This window comes from Hippoglossus hippoglossus, chromosome 1 (genome assembly GCF_009819705.1).
Source record: "Hippoglossus hippoglossus isolate fHipHip1 chromosome 1, fHipHip1.pri, whole genome shotgun sequence".
NCBI classification, from domain to species: domain Eukaryota; kingdom Metazoa; phylum Chordata; class Actinopteri; order Pleuronectiformes; family Pleuronectidae; genus Hippoglossus; species Hippoglossus hippoglossus.
The window spans coordinates 15,923,260-15,939,760 of record NC_047151.1 but is presented as its reverse complement, the minus strand read 5'-3'; the positions used below and the strand labels follow the sequence as shown (position 1 = coordinate 15,939,760).

At 40.0% G+C, this 16,501-nt stretch overlaps 3 protein-coding genes across 5 annotated transcripts; 2 read left to right on the top strand and 1 right to left on the bottom strand.

Moving 5' to 3' along the window:
* The first annotated feature begins 141 nt into the window (after positions 1-141).
* Positions 142-3,116, top strand: LOC117762581 (dynactin subunit 6-like). Its single transcript, XM_034586987.1, has 7 exons — positions 142-273; positions 463-527; positions 645-750; positions 1,371-1,456; positions 1,581-1,628; positions 1,768-1,910; positions 2,783-3,116. Exons 1-7 carry the CDS (start codon positions 245-247, stop codon positions 2,873-2,875), a joined length of 570 nt encoding a protein of 189 aa, XP_034442878.1. The 5' UTR covers positions 142-244; the 3' UTR covers positions 2,876-3,116.
* A 302-nt stretch (positions 3,117-3,418) lies between these two features.
* On the bottom strand, positions 3,419-13,564 carry gtf2e2 (general transcription factor IIE, polypeptide 2, beta). 3 transcript variants are annotated; one of them, XM_034586965.1, is made up of 8 exons: positions 13,335-13,564; positions 12,065-12,220; positions 6,614-6,696; positions 5,876-5,983; positions 5,321-5,503; positions 4,980-5,073; positions 4,337-4,452; positions 3,419-4,167 (listed from the first exon to the last, which is right to left on the bottom strand). In XM_034586965.1, the coding sequence occupies exons 2-8, from the start codon at positions 12,213-12,215 to the stop codon at positions 4,048-4,050; spliced, it is 855 nt and encodes a 284-aa protein (XP_034442856.1). In that variant the 5' UTR covers positions 12,216-12,220; positions 13,335-13,564; the 3' UTR covers positions 3,419-4,047. The 3 variants fall into 3 exon arrangements, with proteins under 3 accessions (XP_034442856.1, XP_034442865.1, XP_034442847.1); XM_034586974.1 differs by having other exon boundaries at positions 3,419-4,171; positions 4,341-4,452; positions 13,335-13,563; XM_034586956.1 differs by having other exon boundaries at positions 4,333-4,452; positions 13,335-13,562.
* Positions 7,450-10,858, top strand: smim18 (small integral membrane protein 18). Its single transcript, XM_034587000.1, has 2 exons — positions 7,450-7,842; positions 10,340-10,858. Exon 2 carries the CDS (start codon positions 10,348-10,350, stop codon positions 10,669-10,671), a length of 324 nt encoding a protein of 107 aa, XP_034442891.1. The 5' UTR covers positions 7,450-7,842; positions 10,340-10,347; the 3' UTR covers positions 10,672-10,858.
* Positions 13,565-16,501: the final 2,937 nt, after the last annotated feature.

The following is a 16,501-nucleotide window of genomic DNA, read 5'->3' as shown; positions in this document are numbered from 1 at the left end:
AACGAATCAGTGGACTATACATGACTCAACTCCACAGCAGAGTTTAAAAACAGATCTTCAGCACAAGGAACAATTCAAGCTTCGAAAACGCACTGAGCTGTTTCTAATTACAATCTAATCAAATCAAATAACGTTGATCATCAAATCTGCCAATTGACGCATGCGCAGACGCGATCATAGCAAGGATTCCTAGTCGATAACCGAGTTAATCCCTAGTGCCTCTCACCGGACATCATTCGTCACAATGACAGATAAACAAAGTGCCCAGAAAAGGTAACGCGAGTAATAACATGTCAATGAAGTTTGGCCGCTTGATTAAATAACAACAGTATCAAAGTTCAGTGTCTCCACAGCCACAGTGAAGTGGACATGTTGCTAGTTTTATCGGCTTTTCCGAGGGGTTAGCCATAGCAACATAAGCTAACACCTCCACGCCTTGTTTGTCCCTCTTCTGTGTTGCAGTGTCAAAATAGCCGCCGGAGCCGTAGTTTGTGTGGAGTGTGAAATCAGAGGAGATGTCACCATCGGTAAGATGTCCCCCTCTCGCTACTGGACACTGGTGTCTTAGCGACAAACCCGCACATCTATGCGAGTCCGACTTTGTTGGAGCCACTGACACACTTGTCATCCTCTTGTTTCCTCAGGCCCCAGAACAGTGGTGCACCCAAAAGCTCGTATTATTGCAGAGGCAGGACCCATAGTGATTGGAGAAGGCAATTTGATCGAGGAGCAAGCTCTGATTATCAATAGGTAGGTTTCCTGTACATATCTGTCTACTACTACTACTACTACCACTACTACTTCTACTTCTACTACTACTACTAATCATAATAATACCTTTTTTCTTAACAAGGTTACAAAGTGCTTTAAAACAACACAGAACAACATAAGACAAAATAAAACTAAAACAAAACACTGTTAAAAGCAGTTAGAATCAGGCATTAGAGGCTTTATCATAAAAATATGTTTTAAACAAAACTTGAAATCAGGTAAATAGATGGAAAGTCTAATCTCCTTAGGCGATGCATCACATTTGCCTTGTCACCCACTTAGGAACTACTTGCAACTGTTTGTTGGAAGATCTTCGATAATGGTGTGGAGCACAAGGAGTGAGTGGGTCTGTAATGTAACTGTGGGCCAGACCATGCTGAGATGGAAAAGTTATTTAACAAGTTATTAAAAGAATCTAAAAACCTGGCAGCCAGTGAAGGGAGGAAAGAATTGGAGAGAAATCAACCCTACAAGCTGAGGTTGAGACACAGAGGAAACAACATCTCTCTTATCTTCTTATATGAGCTGCCTGATTTGTGATCCTCCTCCTCACCTGCATCATAATAACCACCAACCCGTTTGCTCTGCCCCACCTGCAGTTACCCAGAAAACATCACACCAGATTCGGAGGTGGAACCAAAGACAATGACCATCGGCATCAACAATGTATTTGAAGTCGGCTGTGGTATCCTTTTTATTAGCCCGAGCAGTCTCATCGTATTATTCAGGGGATTTTAAGGTTTAATAATCTGCTGATTCTGATTCTTAGCCACCAAAAGCATAACTTTGCCTTGACAGACGACGTACAGTATCACAAGCTCTGAAGATCGGGGACAACAATGTGATCGAATCTAAAGGTGGGATGTTCGTGTTGCTTCCAGTGTGTGTTTGTGTAGCGATGTTAGCAAGTGAAACCCACATCTGCTGAGGAGGTCGGAGCATTTAGACGAACACCATCACCAACTGTATCAAATGTCATCTGTGTCGCCCTCCTAGCTGACGTCGGTAGGAATGTGATCCTCACCAGTGGCTGTATCATCGGAGCTTTCTGTCAGGTCAACACGTGTGAGGTCATACCTGAGAACACGGTCATCTATGGCTCCGGGTGTATGAGACGGGTTCAGACAGAGAGACCACAGGTACGTTCACACACACACACACACACACACACACACACGCCTGGCCTACATCCTGGGGTGGAGATGGATACCCTGTGCTTGTAATTAGCAATTCAACTTCATAAATAAAGCAGTCATGTGTAGATTGTGTTGTAGAGGTTTTACTGCTATTACATCCGCCTTATCTTAAGATAATACTGCATGTGAACGTGTACTTTGACTGTGTCTAATGTATTTAAGTACAATGTTAAATACTAAGGATTGAGCAGTGCGGCAGTACTATGACCTTAGAGACAGATTATCTAAATATGCTTAAACATGAGTGTTAGCAGGTGCATACTGTACATACTGAAACATTTGGTCATGCTAATATGATCAGGGTTCTGACCAGTCTGTCCTGTGACCTCATTAGAGAAGCTTATGTCCAAAAGGTCCTGCGTGTACATATCAAAAGTAATCGTCTTTTTAACAGTGCTGCATTGAAAACACAGTTTGACCTAATTACATAAAAGTATAAAGTTTAGCTTAAACATCCCGGGCCTGATGTTTTTATGACCCTCCACTTAAATAAAACTTAATTTTTGCACTCAAGCAGATTTTATGAGTTTTTGTACATTACTGCAATAATCTGCATTTAAGGAAGAAAAGTGGGGCTATGGTTATCACAAGTTAAATCTACTATATCACAATTTGTGGTACAGGATACGCATTTAAATTTCCATTTGTCATTTTCTTCCATAGTCTCCTCAAATTGTTCAAGTTGAGATCTTAGTATTTCAGTTGTCTAGTGGTTTTGAGTTGGTGCAAAATGTTCAGATGGCAAAGCATTATGAAACACACACATTGTGATTATCACCATTCGTTAATAAACATTTGTTTTGTTGCCTTCACAGCCCCAGACTCTTCAGCTCGACTTCCTGATGAAGATATTGCCTAACTACCACCATTTAAAGAAAACGGTCAAAGCAGGCCACACCGCCAGCTAAAATTTAGCTTTCTAGTTTTTAAGTTGAATTATAAATGGCTAATAAAACCTTATCAGGATTAGCGCTTACTGGAAGGAAGCATGAATGTATATAATCATATATAATAAGCAGCTGGCTTCATCAGTAAGTATTTTCACTTGCCGATTAATATTTTCTACTCTAACTGAAACAGATTTAAGCATTTCATCTTTATTTCGCTGTGCTGATGTGCTTTTCTATAATAAATTAGATAACCTCAAATCAAAGAAGTGTGTATTATACATTTTTTATAATCACATAGTTAATGTCTAATATTGCAGTTACAGTAAGAGTAACCATAGATATATCCACATTTTGAAAAAGGAAAATACCAGTATTAAATGATAATTGTTAAGAAATACCATTGATTTATAACCTGAATTCATATTCAACAACTAAATACTCAATGTTGGAAACTAAAATGGTAATTCAGTCAGAAGTGTTACCACTACAGTGTGTGTGTGTGTGTGTGTGTGTGTGTGTGTGTATATATATATATCTCAGACGTTTCAGAGCAACCATCCATTATTCTGTAACAGTGTAATTTATTAAAACAATTTCAAAACAAATTCCATATTTCAAACCGCTATGCCAAGGTGCTGCAAATTAAAAGAATTTAAATATTTTTTTAATTCCACAGAAGGTAATGTCCGAGATGTTTCTTGCTGGATAAGAGACATCAGTGTGATGCACTGCACAACAAAACATCTGCAGTTCCTGATCAAAGGAAGCCGTCAGACGACTGGTGCCATGTCACATAAAACCTTCACACACACACACATACACACCTCTCTGCAGTACTCTAAGTAAAATAAAGAAAAAAAAGTATTTACACACTTCAACTCATTTACATTTTAACAGTAAGGTTACAGCGCCCCCTTAAGAGCATCCACTGTCCTCAATGGTCTCAATACTCTTTTTCCCCTGCGGTGTCCTTCAGTCATCACTGATCAATAAACAAACTGAAAAGGATTCCGCAACACGGGTGCTTTTCACATCATGTAATACACGATCACTGATCACTGAGAGGGGTGCAAAGAAGGAAAAGAAGCCAGTTTGTTTGACCTAACACCCAGCAAAGGTCTTTGTACTGTATTGTGGCCAGAGTCCCCATCTGATGAAGGGACTCAGCTGCTCCTCTGAGTGAAGGGACTTCACTTCTTTGCAGGAACACCTTCTGAATAATCCTCCAGAACCCCGGCCAAATGGTTGTTGTGGGTCTTGAAGTGTCTCTTCCTCTGCCCACCTTGCTTCTTCCTCTTTTGAACTGGCAACTGCACAGAAACACAATCGCTGATTATGACGCTTAATGTAGTAAGTATAAATGTCAGTATTCAATATGAAAATGTTTGTCTTCATTTCTCGTGACAAATCAGGACGAGTCCATTCAAAGTTCAGGATGTGAGACTGAAAATCAAACATGTGAAAACAGAAGTCACTCGCCACTTTTTTTGGTCCCGATTCCTGCATGGACGAGATGCCTTGTTTCTTCAGGTACTCCTCGATCTTCTCTTCATCAATGGAATCAACTGGAACGCTCCTCCACAGTTTCTGAAATTCTGCATTTTACAGAGAGAGAAATACACTGAAGACCCAGACGTAATAATAATTTCATGAGTTTGACCAAATACATTTATGAACATAAAAATTTATACCAAAATATGGCTGGTAAATACATTTGATATAAATCTATAATGAATATAGAGCATTTGGGAATCATTTTCTTTTTGTGCATCAGTCACCTTTATAAACCGACTTTAACGTGAGGCCGAATTTGCTTGTTTTGACAATCTTCCATGTTAAAGTCAGACGTTTCAGAGCAATTAAAAACCTGGGTTTCCTAGTTAATCACAACTTAATGTTAACAATGTTATAGTGAACCTCAGTTCCAATTTAGAATTTAACAGAATCTTCTGTTAGAAGAAAAAGCACCAACGTTTGGCTTACACATTTTGATTTGATGAGTGTATTTAAAAAGGTGTTGGTTGTTGTGCATTTTGATGATAAATGAATTGTGTAGGAGGATCATTGACAGCCAAGACAGAGACTGACACATCACAACTGACAGAGAAAGACGAATTCTCACCTTCATCTACTGTAAACTGACAGTGTTTGTCGTTGTAGAAGAGGATCTTTTTCTTGTCTGGCCTCGTCACAAAGATGATCTGATCCCCCAAAGCCTGTGAACAACCACATGAGTGCTCATTACTCAATATTCACACAAGATAGAAAAGGTGTGAGACTGGAGTTTATAACTAAAATGGGTCCAACAGTGATTTGAAACTTTCTTTAGTTAAATGCAGGAAAACTCCGAAGTAGTGTTGACGGCAGGTGCAACTGTAGCAGCAGCAAGGTGTTTCAAAACTAAAACGTAGCAGTGTGGATGTAGCCTTTGTGTAGCCATACATTATATTTACTATGCGTTACCTTAATGGCTTTGGCCGAGTTGGGCAGCCCCTCCTCTACATCGTCCAGCAGCACTCCTCCCAGGCCCAGCTGGTCGTGTTTGTCCAGCAGCCTCAGTAAGGCTTTCTTGTCCTTCAGGTTGTACTTGGGCTTGAAGCCATACGTTCCATCCCGCACGTCGATTTTCGGATTGTTGACCAAAGCCTGACATTTGCAGGGAGATGTACAGCAGTGAATTCCCAATTCTAAGCTCACTGGTTAAGTAGTAAACCACAAAATATAAACTTCAAAATCAGGTTGAAAACGTATATTTTATATTTACATAAAACACCATCTCTTTTCCTTAGGTTATAAAGGTAACTAGAAGGTATGTGTTATTGATTTGTTGCGGATCTGTGGCTTCTATCTTACATACTGGATGATGATATAGAAGTGAGAAGGAAGCCTACAGATGTCCGTTAGGGCAATCAAGTATAATTTGAGAACGTCAGATGTAAAATTGCTGAGTGTAATGGTGCAGGACAAACGTACTCCTGATGATAAATACAAAGGTTGTATACAACTTAAGAAACACACCTCAGTCATAAGCCAATGTTTCTGCTTCATGCTGATGTCCAGAAGCTTGGTCTCATCCAGAATCTCTTCTAAGGTCAAGCAGTGCGTGTCACCATTCTGATGCCTCGTCTGAGAGTGAAGCACAGAGAAGCACATGAATTTACAAACAGAAAATACACTCACAGTAAAAAACTAAACTTCTTTAGCACTCATTCGATCTGAGCAACTCGTCATCTTACACCTCCGACAGAATTTTAGTTAAGTTTAATTTTGTCCCTCTCAGCCAACAGTCAGGTTTTAAGATTGAACTCTGTTTTCGATTATTCAACAGATGGCACAAAAAGGCGCACACTCAAAGAAAATCTGTCAAGTTGAGAGTGAGTTTGCCGCGAGGGATGAGTCAGACAGTGTGACGGGGCCTGGCAGCCTCTCTGCACAGCCACAGCATGAGGAACAAGCTGTTTACAAACCAAAAGGAAGGCCGGGGAGCAAATGTTACAAAGGGGACACAACTGACTCACTTGGTTGACACAATAGACAAGTCAAAGCTTTTCAAGAGCTTTGATGGAGATGACATGTTAAAAAATCTGGGAATCATGCAGAGGCTATTGTGACAGCTGAAAGCAGCATGGAGAGGAGACACCCATGAAGCTGAAATGTCTAAGACAGAGGTTGTTTGCAGAGAAAAGGATTAATACATTCACCACTAAATTACAAGTTTTTTTTTTTTTTAAAGAGACATTTTCTACGGAAACTTACCTTCATATAATTGACTATCTTGGCCAAGCAGCCAAATTTGTACCCGGAGCTTGCTTTGATGTTTATGTTGCCATTACTCGACTCTGAAAAAAGGAAGAAGAAGAAGAGCAGTTAAGTAAAAATATTTTAATGTTATTCAAATGGATAAATAGGAGCTACAGGTTTTGGTGAAAAGCCCCTCCCCCTTTCACATGAAGAGTGAGAACATATGGTTTTCATTGCTGAGAGGGGAAAGGGGGCCGGGCATCTTCTCCAACCTCATTCATTACATTGATAAGGCATCACCCTGTGTAATCTCAACAATACAGATGATTAACATTAGATCAAGGAAAAGACATTTAGTTCAGTTAAATCTAGTTCACACATGCCAAAGGAAACTGGTGGGATGTCCAAGTTTGATTCTACTTCAAATCCATCAGTATCATATCAGTGATATATATCATATTTCAAACAAAACCTGGTAACCCCTGCTCCCTTTCAAATAAAAAAAGAAAGAAAGATGAGCTGTACTTTTGATTGGCTCTCGAAAGGAACAGAGCATCTACCATTGAAGAGCCAAAATTCCCATCACTACTATGTTAGGTTTTGGTAACAAAGCTTGTTAGTGGCATCAATTTATTGTTGATTTTGTTCTTTTCAGGGAAAATACAGATAATCACCTGCCTTATTCAACATCCTTCTAAAAATACAGCTGGAGCAGTATGAGAGCATAATTTGATAAGAGTGATTAGAGGAACAGCCAGATGGTCCCATTGTCTCTCTTGGGAGTAAAACAATGCTGCTCCAACCCCCAGGAGACTGTCTGAGGTCTGGAGTCAGCACTCGCCAATCCAGGCTGAAAACACACTGACTCATGAATGATTCACGGTGTGGGCGGGAGCTTCTGTCGCTGCGAGCTGCGCCGTGGGCCCGACGCCGAGATTGTGACAGGCTGGTTAACCAACGGTGCAGAGGCAGGGCAAAGACGGAAAGAGCCAATGATGGAGAGGAGGAGCCTGTGCCGCTCAGCTGAGACGTGAAGAGCTGCAAGGAGTGGCGGAAGGGAGCAAAGGGAGGGAGTGCACGAGCGACGGCTGGAAGTGCACGAGAGTGCTAGAGGAGGAAAACAGGTCGAGGAGTGAACGCGGGGGGAGGGCGAGAGTGGGAGACAGAGCGATAGGTGGAGCACCGAGAAGAGGAGAGAGCATCTGTTGACTTGCATCTTCTAAAGAACTGATCCAGACACACAGGTGAGTCTGCATATTTTTCAGAATAGCATCCTAGGAATCGTGTGTGTGTGTCTGTGTGTGTGTGTGTGTGTCTGTGTGGGTGTGTGGCATCAACGATCCACAGTGTGAATTGAAGCTGCGGGCTGTTCTCGGTCTTAATGTGCAGCTATGACTGAGGGGTTTTGGTGAATAATGATGATAATCTTTAATGCAGCAAATCTATTTCAGCAGCCAATTCCTTCTACATTTGAATAATCTAATATTGCGATTACCGTTTCAGGCAGTGATGTCTGTTATACAACAACTAAGTTAAGACCTTTACATCGAAATTAAAACATTCAGGGCAAAAATAAGGAGCTACGCAATGGATTAGATAATCATGGATCTGTACGTATGCACTCATGCCACTAGTATAGCAAGTATTATTGTTTCTGTGTCTGTATCTGTGTGTGTACTCATGTGCATCATGTCCGTCTGTGATTGTGGAAAATGCATGAGTCGATACAAGCTGCAGCTCTCAAGACAAATCACTGATGGTACTGACAGCACTGAGGCGCCAAGCAGGGGGCATTAGGAGTGTGCAAGTGTGTTTGTGTGTTTAGCGAGCCTGTGAAACCAGAGGACAACATCTAGTCCCACAGCACCTTTTAAAGCTTGGCTGGGGTGCGGCTCATTAAGAATCTTATCTGTCACTGTGTAGGAATTGTTGTAAGAATAGGTGAAATATTCAAATTTTCTGAACCAACTTCACACATCACATATGCATTGTCATGTTGGGAAACACAACCAAACTAAACCTGTGCTTGAAATTTCACAGAATGTTCTTGATAAAACAATAAAACAAAACATTTGACTGACATGGTGACGTGCAGAGCAATATTTGTTGGTAATGTTTTAAAACGAAAAGTAACCTTAACCCCATGTCAAGCAGAGTACAAAAAGAAACCAACTAGAATGGCATTAAGTAGAGCTCACACCTCCACCGGGGCCAAATAGTCCCCTTAAATTCAATCAGGCACCAAAATTGACCAAATTGCACACACACCCCTACTGTAGATATTATACCTCTAAATATACCTGATTCTTTCCCATCAAGATTCATGAATTAATCTGCGACAATGTCAAAAAACACCCTATAGCTCAATGTGATACAATGTGATACAAATTCCTGGATCTGCCCCCGGATCTAGATCTGCACCAAAATGTAATAGGTTCTTCTCTGACCGATACCACAACCATCCACCAAGTTTCACAGAATTCTATCTGTCCAGTAGTTTTTATGTAATCTTTACAATCAAACCAATCAACTTAACATCCAGGTTGTATAAAGATGTCCCAAATCTATTCAACATACAAAAGTCCAGTTTAAGGTGTAAGGGGAGAAAAAGACAGTAAAATGACAGGATGCTGTAAAAAGAAGCATGACCCTCTTTTCTCTGCCTCTTTTAGTGGTTGACTCAAGTAATCTGGGTCAGCTGCCTTGCTCTCAGTAGATAAATAATAAAAATGTCTGTGTGAGTCTTTAAAACATGCATGTGTGTGTATGTGTGTGTGGGCAGAGAGACGGGTGCACTGCTCCCTGAGGATTTAAAATGGTAGGCGCTGGCTAAAAATGTGAAAGTATTGCAGAAGAAAGACAAATGGCCTGACAACATGCATCATTCTCCTCATTTCTTTATTGCAGTTCCTCAACTAGATGCCACATCTCACTGTGCACTCATCCGATCTATGGCCTCAGTCAGGTTTCGCTCTGTAACATTATTTGCAATTTCTCCAATAACACGTGCAAGTCCTTCTTGTTCTGACAGACGTAGACTCGTATATTCTGTGAATAGGTCGATACTGCAATTCCTTTTTACAACATGACACTATGACTGCTACTGATGTAGTACTAAAATAATTACATTACAGCAAAGTACCCAACAGAAACCCTTTAGAGCAAATGGCTTCCCCATTCAGTCCGTGCCCTCCAGTGAGGATGTGTCTTTTACAAACAGCCTATTAGCAGTGCACATGGTCCATAGAGACAGTAATACGTTCACCAAGGAGGTTATGTTTTTGTCTGCATTTATTTGTTAGTAGTATAGGGCGTTTTTCAACATTTTCCTCAGTTTCTTGAAGAATAATTCATGGACCTTGATGAAAACAACTTGGCATATTAAGGAGACTGATATTTATGAGTGTTTGCAATTTAGTGCATGTTTAAATGTGGTTTCATAAGGGACTACTGGGCCTTGGCGGAGATACTCTGGTGTGGGACATTTTACCGTTTCTAATATCTATTGTTGTTAGAGGTGCAGACACTGTCTAGTCTGTCAGGTTTAAGATATTGCATCACATTCAGACAACAAAGACAATCTTAAATGTAATGGCCAAAAGGGGAATTCATTCATCGTTCTTTCACCATGGAAACAAGTATTTCACAACCAATACTCTTGAATTTGCCGTCACCACCTTAAAGTGAAACGCAGAACCACACTCAATACTAATATTTGTCTCTGTTTTTGTTGCTTTTAAGGAGAAATCATGGCCAACCTCACTGCCACTATAAACCCAAGTAATCTCTCATGGCACCATGAGGCAGTCTCTCTTTCCCATGTCTCCTTGCAAGTCCAGGAAGTGTACCCCTTCCACGACGGCTGGAACGTGGCGTGCTTCGTCATCCTCCTGCTCTTCATCCTCACTGTCCTGTCTCTGGCTGCCTTGGCCGTGCTCTACGAGCTACTTGACTGTGGGTGCTGCGCCAAAGAGAAGACACATCACCAGCTACAGGAGGAGGGGCCGGGGAGCTGCAGCAAGCTCATGACCAGCATTTGCAAGGAGCCAGAATCGCATACTGAGGTGGTATAAAGGCGGCCATGACGACGAAAAGGAACTGTAGGAATTCGGGGGTCACTGCTGAGCCGGGCAAGAGCACAGGCGCTGACCTCGACGCACAGAGAAATGAACTTCTAAAACAATGTAATAGTGGTTCAGATGCTCACAGTTGAAAAGGGAGCCCAGATACCATTAAAAAAGAAGGGGGCAGTGTTTCATTGATTTGGAGTGAGTCTTAATAGCTGTTTTATTTTGTCTATGAGGAAACGCTCACACATATACATTCACTACCACTTAACATAGAGTGCAGACCCTGAAAGCCATATTTTACACCAGAAAATAATCAGGAGAAAGAGAGAGCACCAGAGTAGAAAATGACACCAAGAGTGATTAAAAAAATATATATACACAATTTAAATAATCTTGTTTTTACTTTGTTTTCTTTTATATAGTAAAAGCCCAAACATATTAACTTAAAGAAAAGACACTAATCGGAACAAATATCATACATTTAAAAAAGAAAGCAAGTTTTCTTGTTCAGCGACACCTGCCCTGTGAGTACTGCACATACTTATTACCTGTTTGATCCAGAGAACCATCTACGAGAGGTTGTAAAATGTTGTACACAAAGAAGAATTTGCATATTCTTGTTTCCCAAGCAGCAAAGACATAATCTTTAAGTTGGATATCATCTTTGCATTGGATAAAGCCTGTGTTTTTCTGCTCTTTAGTAAATTGTGTAACTGTGCTGTTAACATGTTAAGCATTACAACATTATTTGATGACTGACAGTTGGTTGCTGCACAGTGATGTACTTTATCATGTCATATTAAGGACGATGTATAATTTCATATGCCTTACCACAAAATGCCTAATAAATTGTCACTGAATTATGTACCAGTATTTTGTTTTTTCTGCTGAAAGAAGCAGATTATTCAGTAATTATACTGAGAGTGGTAATATGATGAATATAAACTCTATTCTTTGGTTGTTTGTCATATTATATATGACATATTGTATTATATTCAGACAGTATCTTGATTCGTGAATTACTGCTCCTTGTAAAATAATAGTTTTAAAACAAATACCCTGTATTTAGATGCAAGCATTTTTAGTTTGGAGGAGAGGAGGGAAATTATGAGAATGATATGACACAAGGCAAAATCTGTGAATAAGAGGGGCTCATATAATTGCACTCTCTAGAAATTTGGGAAACTTTACTGAATGGCTTTGCCTCAGCCATTGACATAATGAGACAGTGTTGGTTATATAAATGTTGACAGATGCATCCCTATTGAAACTGAAAAGTAGTACAAGTATTCTTTTCAGTACAAAGCACTGTAATACATGTTGCACAGACCCTTCACGACAGCGGTACCAATCAAACACGTGATAACCCGTTTTTAAAGCTGCCTGCCTCACTTACCAGCGCCGTGCTTGGACCCTGACGATCCGTCCTTGTCTGCTTTGGACTTCTTTTTCTTGTGAGAGTCTGATGTCTGTCTCTTCTCTACAGCTGGAGTGGACAGAGCTCTTTTTTTGAACAGCTCCCTCTCCCTCAGTAGTGCTGGATCCATCCTGGCTGATAGGGCACAAAAAAAATCATAATTAAAAACCACAGTTTAATGAATATTCAGCAAAATATGAGTCAACAAAGCTACTTTTGGAGATGTTAGTGTCATTTTATAAGTTCACCAAGGAGGGTATGTTTTAGTTGCTGTTGCTTGTCAGTCGTTCAGCAGAATTACTCAACAACCACTGAACCTGTTTCCATGAAATGTTGGAGCGGATCTGGATAAATTGGTGGAGAGATTCAGGACTTTTTTACCCCTCACTTTCTTTGACGTGGCCAAAAGGTCCATTCACCTCTGAGGTGTGTATCTACACTCACTCTCCTTCTTTGTACTCTACACTCAGTCTTCTTTTTAACTTTTCAAATGCAGCCGAGCTGTTAAGGCCGAGGTTTCGCAAGTACCAAATATTATTCATCGTGCATCCAGGAGAGTGAACGGTTTCATATCCCACACCGAACACAGGAGGGATCCCACTGTAAACACAGCTGTGTGAAAAGAGTTCAGGGCTCCTCAGTAAAAACAAGCAGAGAAATATGAGACCCTGACACCCTCAGATTTACCTCCTGTGTGTTATGTGTCCCCTGTCTCCTCCATGTCCACCCAGCAGACAGCTCAGCCTCATATTCCCACTGAGACCAACCTGTACTATAGTACTAGTGGACTTCATCATAAATAAAATCATAAATAATGACAATAAGAGAGTGGAATTTGACACGAGTCTCCTCAAAAAGAAACAATCAATGAACCCAGGCTTCTTGGAGAACCAGTATAATAACATTTGATATGGAGCGTGGAGAACACTAGTAGCTGATAAGAGCAGCCAGACTGTGTGGACATTAAATCATTGTGCACTAATATAAACTGAACAGAGTTAAGACCCCCACACATAACAGCTAACTGAGTTAACATTAGCATGGTTCATGTACCAGCCTGGCGTTGTAGCTGTATCGAGATGCATTTAACTCGTCAAACAGTGATGGCTGCCGCTACCTCGCTTTACCAAACGCTGTTTACTTGTTTGCATCCTCTGACACCAACGAGGTTAAATGTAAAGCTGCGACACAGTCCAACACTGGCTAGTTAGCGTTAGCATTAGCTTTGCGGGTCGTGGGCGAACGTTACCTGAGACTTTGTTCCGGTTCTCAGAGAAAGTGACGGATTCGTCCCGGAGGACAAACTAATATCAGAGGTGATGCACCAGGAGGACAGCAGCTTCCTTCCAGAAATAAACCACTTTGTCTTCCTGCAAAGATCATAGAAGTTGACGTTAGCTAAATAACTTCAGACACAAAACATCACATTTTTCTCCACAGGCTGAACTTCCGGTTCTTGTTCGATTCCTCAGGATTCGACAGTTGATCCTTGGAATACGTCATCGCGTATGATAATCATTCACAGTTGAAAAAAAGGAAAGACAAATAAATGTATTTGCAAAAACTGATAAATAAAATAACATAATGTAGCCCTGACGAGTTTATTCACATCAGAGACAGCAACCAGGCCTGTAATAATGTTTATGATTTAAAAAAGCTGAGGAATACTTAAATCTAAGCTCAAAATTTAACACATCAATATAATTTCAATATATATATATATATATATATATATGTATATATTGTTTTTGTTTTTTCGGGAGCGGGGGGGGTATTTTACTATTTCACAATCAGTTTGTATTTGATTCTGTGAAGCTTACAACGCATGGTGTTTATTTCTGCTGTGTGACTTGATGTGTACTTCATCTTTTTATTCATAATTTGATGATTAATAAAAGAGGAAAAAAAAGATATTGTAAAAGAAGAGACACAATTTGAGTTCAGTGCAGTTTCGCATATAATTATTGATGTTTTCCATCAAGCAAAGTAACCTGAATAAAAATTACAAAGAAGATGGATGGATGGATATTTCTTTCAGAATATTAAAATATACCTCTGGTTTGGGTGAATAGGGAAATTAATTAATAGTTTTGTTTAGATATATCAATATTATTGAGAGTACTTATTCAGAGCAGTGCTCAGTAGTTCTTTAATAACTGCACCTCTGATTATTAATTTGAAAGTGGAGCTGGAGGCAGTAAATGGCACAAGGGCGCCTCTCAGTTGTTCCTTCATGGTACTGCCTCGTACACACAAACATTTCTCCAATTTTCTCTGCTCTGACTCTGACAACAAAAAGATAAAATCTGTATGTTCAACGTGAACAGTTTTATCAGCACAGGGGGAGAGAGAGAAAAGCATAGTGACAAAGAAACTAACAAACAAAGACCGGAACAAATTAAGATAAAATGAAAACATTGATGTGCTGATACATAAATCATTTTTGTCATGTGACCCCCATCAGCGCTTTGTTTTCATTCTACCTGGTGGCAGAAGAAAACAAGAAAAGAAAAAAATAAACACTAAAATATTTCATGACAATACTAATAATTTTGTACCCTCAGCAGAAAATGATTTGTTCACAAAGGAACATTATTTATAGTAAAAAGCTCATTTAATATCAAGGTTTTAAAATAAATCTTTGGAAGACTTTTGTTTTAATTACAACAATTGCGGATATAGTAACTAAATTACAGATCTTACAAGGTTTGTTGTAGTTGTTTGTTGTAATGTATTTATTCATGCTGAGCACACTCATTGTACTGAAGTGGTTTTTACCTCCCATAGTGAGAAAGAATAACCAGAATATGAAAAATAATTAAATTTTCTTTGTCTGTTATTATCACATTTTTGATATGTGTTGTGTTCTCTGTTGTAAAAACCACACAACACACTGTGATATATTATGTTTATTAATAGATACTCTCCACTGGGAAATTAAAAAAAATGAATAGGAGCTTATGTACATTTTTGGTGCAAACTAATCTTATCTCATATCCTCCATCTGTTCCGGGGCCTTAATATCAAAAACTGGAGATGCTGAGATTAAAAAAAAAATATTCTCAGTGTGATCTGTGATGTTTGTGTGTGTGTGTGTGTGTGTGTGTGTGTTTGTGTGTGTGTGTGTGTGTGTGTGTGTGTGTGTGTGTGTGTGTGTGTGTGTGTGTGTGTGTGTGTGTGCGTGAAACACACATCCACACACACTTAACATCGACACATACATACACACGTATACATGCAACACAGTGAGAAGCAGACGGAAAGTGGTATGCCTATATTTCTTTCAACATTTCTCCTCCTGTGTCCTGTGAATTTCTTCACTGAGGCGTAATTGTGTATTTTTAACCTCACAATGTGGTAATCACGTGGTTTTCCTTGGTGATTCATACAGTGGATCAACAAATCAGTATTTAAGCTCACATATTTGTCAGGATTAGTTTGATGTCACATACTAGATTCTTATCAAAGCAGTGAACTAAAATTTATTTCATTCTTCCCCGAATTAACTCAAGTCCCTGGTTGGTTCCAAAAATGATCCCCAGTCTTTGACGATGAATAATGCAGAAAAGACTCGATGAGCAGGTGGAGAACAGCCCAGAACATAAACGCACACATCAGCTCATCCAACTCTCAGATGTTCATGTGAATCATAGGACAAATTAGCATCTCCAAAACTCCTAATTAATGATTCAGCAGGCCAGTCAAAGAAGTGAGCCCACATGAATGATTAAATATGTGCTAACCTAATTTAGGGCCTGATCCATAATGAATGAATTACACTGTTTAGTCATAGCAGGGAGGGAATGGAGGGGAGAGGGAAAAGATGTGGACATCAGAGTATTGTTCGACTCACGAAGCGATGAATTATTGTGCTTCAGAAAGCTCGACCTCTCGGTTCCAGTCGCTTTCAAGCCACAACGACCTGCACAGAAAAGTATAACCACTGGACAGGAGTCACAATTTGCTCTGTATTAATCTGTTCAGTGTTTTGTTGGTTCTCGCAGCTGAAATTGTGTGAGAGAGAGGGGTCATTATATCATGTTCCACAGTAACAGAGGGAAAGAGAAAGAGAGTCAGCACCAGTAATCTACAGGTGAGGAGCAGAGAAGAGATGAGTGAAGTCCTGGAGCTGCAGACAACCAGTGCAAATCCCTGCAAAGGAGGAAATCTCAAGGTGACAGCTTTCAATTACAACAGCAAGAGAAAGTGAGAGTGTGTGTGTTTGTGTGCGTGCGTGTGTGTAGTGTGCGTGCATGTGTGTATGTGTACTACCTGTCAGCACTCCTGGGCTTCACTGACAGTTCAGTGTCACAGCTTCTGAACTGAAAGTACCTCATACACAAAGAGAAACACACACATCCTCACACACGCACACACACACACACACACACACACACACACACACACACACACACT